The sequence below is a fragment of the Alligator sinensis genome, unplaced genomic scaffold, assembly GCF_000455745.1.
Source record: "Alligator sinensis unplaced genomic scaffold, ASM45574v1 scaffold91_2, whole genome shotgun sequence".
Taxonomy (NCBI): domain Eukaryota; kingdom Metazoa; phylum Chordata; order Crocodylia; family Alligatoridae; genus Alligator; species Alligator sinensis.
Window position 1 is genome coordinate 153273 of NW_005842529.1, and position 4157 is coordinate 157429.

At 41.0% G+C, this 4157-nt stretch overlaps 1 protein-coding gene across 9 annotated transcripts in view; it reads left to right on the top strand.

Moving 5' to 3' along the window:
- The window catches only part of ETV6 (ETS variant 6), a 166146-nt gene that overhangs the window by 34149 nt on the left and 127840 nt on the right, over positions 1-4157 (top strand). The window contains exon 1 of one of the 9 annotated variants that reach the window (XM_025213441.1): positions 2456-2488. The exons of the other annotated variants lie outside the window; for them this stretch is intronic. Within the exon in view, the coding sequence (XP_025069226.1) occupies positions 2471-2488 (18 nt within the window). The 5' untranslated portion in view covers positions 2456-2470. Of the gene's footprint in view, positions 1-2455; positions 2489-4157 lie in introns of those variants that run through there. 9 annotated transcript variants of the gene reach the window in all.

Consider the following 4157-nt stretch of genomic DNA (forward strand, 5'->3'; position numbering starts at 1 on the left):
GGGCCTGGTGATATGGCTTTATGGGTCAGACCTTGCCCGTGGTCTTTTTCTTTGACACCCTTGAATAAGATTTATGTGCCTAAGCACTTCAGGTTCCTTGAACAGTCTTACTTTGCTGTCTATGTATTAACTCTGTGTATGCAACTTCCAGAGTTTTTGCAATCTTGAGGGACCAAGAAAGGAGCTTTCCTATAGCTAATACAATGCCTGTTAGCTCCTAACGGATGTAATAGAAGACGCTGTAGCCTGATGCTCAAAGTTACTGTTTCAAATGTCACTACTTGTGAACTCAAAATCTGTAAGTGTTTTAATTTTCATGTAAACTTCTGTTTCCCTGAATATATGCTATAGATTAATTGTCATGCCAAAAAAAAGGAGGGGAGGGGAAGAAAGAGGTATATCTGACTGAAGACCTTTGACAAATTGAATGTTCTCACTGGCTCATCAGAAAAGGAGCAGTTCATCAATGATGCAATGATTCTGAAATCATCAGTCTTAGAAATGGGCCAAGCTTTTTAAAACACTATATAAAAAGGGCGCAAATTTAAGCTCAGTCCCTATTGCTGTAGCCAGGAATTCCTCCTACGTGAGTTCTGAATTTGTAGAAGGGGGGCAAGTTAGCCTAGCTTTAATAATTGAAATAGATCTTCTGTGTCTATTTAAATCTGGCTAACCTAGATTTTATACAAATGAAGCTGGTTGGAAAATGGTATTGCTGGGGGAAAATATCAATACAAATTAACAAAAAAAAAATGTTTTTTAACATTTTTCCACATTTCTGTGTTCAGTGCTCTTCCCCCATTTAAAAAAAAATATTTTGGTTTTCCAGAGAAACACATTTTCCATAAACTTTTTAGTTATTACCTTATTTTGGCTTATTCTTTTTTTCTCCTAACAAAAAATTTCAATGCAAGTCAGGACTGCTGTGCACTTCTGCATGGCCTTTCCACTGAGAAGCTCAATCATGAAGTTCTCAGATAGATCCATATCCTGAAAAAATTTGACTGCTCTAAACTCTGAAATGGGTAGCATCTTACTGGATCAAGTGATTACGTTTAGGTAAAAGAAGAAAAAAACTGGCCTAAAGGAACTGATAACACTGTTCCAAATGAACCATGCTCACCCCCTTATGCAGAGCTTTGCAGTCTATTAATACTTTTGTGACTAGTTACTATATTTTATGAACACTTTTTAAAATCTGAATTTTTTGGCTTTGCTTGAAATTTTCCATGATTTAAAAAAAAAAAAAATTAAGTAAAACATTTTTTCATTTTATTAGGTAAAACTCTCTCTGTCTCCTCTCTTAAAATCTTTTTCCCTTTGGAAAAAAAGGTTGGAGGGGTGGAGTAAAATGTAAGTTTCCCCCCTGAAAAAATAGTTGGGAGTATTCAATTGACTTTATTTGGTTCATCAGATAAATGGCTGTCTGCTTCAGTTGCAATGGGGACCATTCTGATTTGCTAAACAAGGCCTTTCCTATACCTAATATGCATGATTTCAGCGGCATTTTAATTTGATGACATCAGGGTCTCCCTTTGAGAAACCACTTCAACATTTTGCTTTTGTTAGTGGAAAAGCACTGAATGAAGGTGCTGAACTAATACTCAGAACATATTCTGAATTAAATTTAAGTAGTGCAGACCCACTATAAGAAACATGAAAAACAAATTGTAGGAAATGTTGGTGCTGGGAGCTACATTTGTTGTTTTTCTGGTGAAGGGAAAGAAATCCTTCACACACGGAGCATTGCACAGACTCTGTAAAGAGCAATCTTATCTTTAAATTGCATTTTGACCCAGTCTGTGGGGCTTCTAAATTTCTAAGCAAGTCAGTGAAACTACATTGAAAAGAACTTCTAGGGCAAAACTGCTTTATACTTGTACCTTCTATAAGTACCAGAGGAAACTGAGCACTTGAAAAACTAAGGAGAATGATGTTACAAACTTCAGGGCAAATGCTATGCAGAGCTACCTTGTATCTTGGCATACTGAATCGTAACACTCCATGGCTGATGTAGTCTCTGTCCTCAATGGGAACCTGATCCAAACTCTGTAGTAGCTGGTGAGAGGAGCAATGCTTTCATTATTTATGGGGAAGCAATCTTTTTTTTTTTCTGAGTTCCACTGCTTGGTGATCTCTTGTGGCAGTGAATTCCAGAGGTTATAGTTAGGTGTTACAGTTGGGGGGGCGCGAAAACATTTCCATATCAATTTTAAATTTGCCTTTTGTTTTCATTAGTTTTGTCCCTATTTTGTATGATGAAGGGGCTATATCAGAACCTGTCAATTAGATTAGATGACATTATAATGGAAACTTATAAGCTCTGGCTATGCAATAGCTGCATATCCTGTATATCTAGCTGTATTTTTCAGTTGCTAAGGCAATTTTATTACAATTGGATAATAATAATGTAATTCTTTTTCTGAAATCTTGCAGGAAGCACAACTTGCTCCAATCCTCAATAGCAGTTATGGTATCCAATCCCAAGGTGATATACTGCATACTCAAGCATGTCATTTGAAGTGCACTTCATATACTCTGGTTTCTCTTCTGCACAGTGTGGCCTATTGGCTAGAGCAGGGCTGTCAAACACATAGCCCTCAGGCTAGATCTGGCCCACAGAGAAGTGTCATCTGGCCTGTCAGGCTTCCAGAGAGGCCAGAAATTTGGGGATGGGGAGATGGCTGCCAGAATCTGGGTCATGGAGCCCCACTGGGAAGATGTGTCAGCAGAGGGGGCAAACTGTGGCTGCATTTACCTGCATGGCTTGCCCTGCTGCCACTATCATGAGTCAATGGACTAAGTTTGACACCCATAGGATAAAGCATGGTCTGGTGTTAATAGTAATAATAGTAGTGGGTGGTGATAGTGGTAGTAGTAGTTGTGATTGGCTGCATTTGGGTTAGAAATCTGTCCCAAAGCCGTAGGAACTAACTTGGAATATTTGGATGTATTTTCAAAAAAATATAGAAGAAAGAAAAGTCAGAGGCTAAAACCCGGCATCATCAGAATAATTATGGCACAAGCTCCCCCTTTGCAGTATTGTCAGTGGCCTCCACCACCCCCTGCTCAGGGCTGTCATTTCTCTTTACCAGCGAGTTCTGACTCACAGCACACAGGGTTCCAGAAGTGTAACCAGCCCCTCCACTGCCTGGGACCTGTTGGATACCCCTGGAGAGCAGGAAATGGGGAAGAGAGAGGGAGTGAAGTCTTACCTGCTGCTGCTCTCATCTGTATGCTGCTGCTGCTACTGGTGCTGCTGTAGTGGCATTGGCAGCAGCCCTGCGGCCAGCCTCCCTGAGACATTCCTGGGGCTCCATTTGCTCCTCTCTCGCCTCCCAAATATGTTACTGGGTATGCAACACTGTCCCTGCTGTGGCAGAGACTACCTGGGGGTGAGAAGGAGCCCTCTTCTGCTTGCCCCTTCCCCCTTATTTATGATGCTCCTGGGTGCTTCTAGTCACTTGATTTCTTGAGAGCATGGTCTGCTGGTTGTCTGGAGAAACAGGGAATTAAGAGGAAACTCTTTCCTTGTGATGTCAGTCAAGTAAATGTGCATGGCTCTCCAGAACTGAGATGCCTTTAGTGGTGGGTGGGTGAGGCCCTCATTTTCTGCAAATGGTTTAAGGGAGAGCAGATGATTGGTTCCTGATTCCAATCTATAAGCAGACTTATTTTCTCAAACTTTGGTATTTGAAATTATCCCTGGACAGCTTTAATCAGCATATAATTCATTGCCTTGATATATTTTCTGATCCCAGCATAGCTCAAGCTGACCTACTGCAACCGTTCTTTTGGCTTGGCTGGGTAGAGTTACTGCTCTGAGGTCAGGAGGTCCTCCATTCAAAACCAGGCTCCCTCTCTCTGCAGCTATTATGCATGTAGTCTGTATGTTAATGTTAGTCACCCTCTATCATGAGCCCTGCAACATCTGTTCAGCTCTGTTTTCATTCCACTGCCAACAAGTAAGAAAGTCGTTCAGCTTTCTAAAAGGGGGAGAGAGGGAGAACTGGTAAGAGAAAGGATGTGTCGCTCTTAACAGTGCGTATTGCCTCTTGTTTCAGTCCCTTTATTTTTCTCCTGAATTTAACTGTCGTTGAGAACAAGCAGGCTGCTCTCAGCAGCATGCAGTCTATAAACCATCTCTGTTTCCTGCT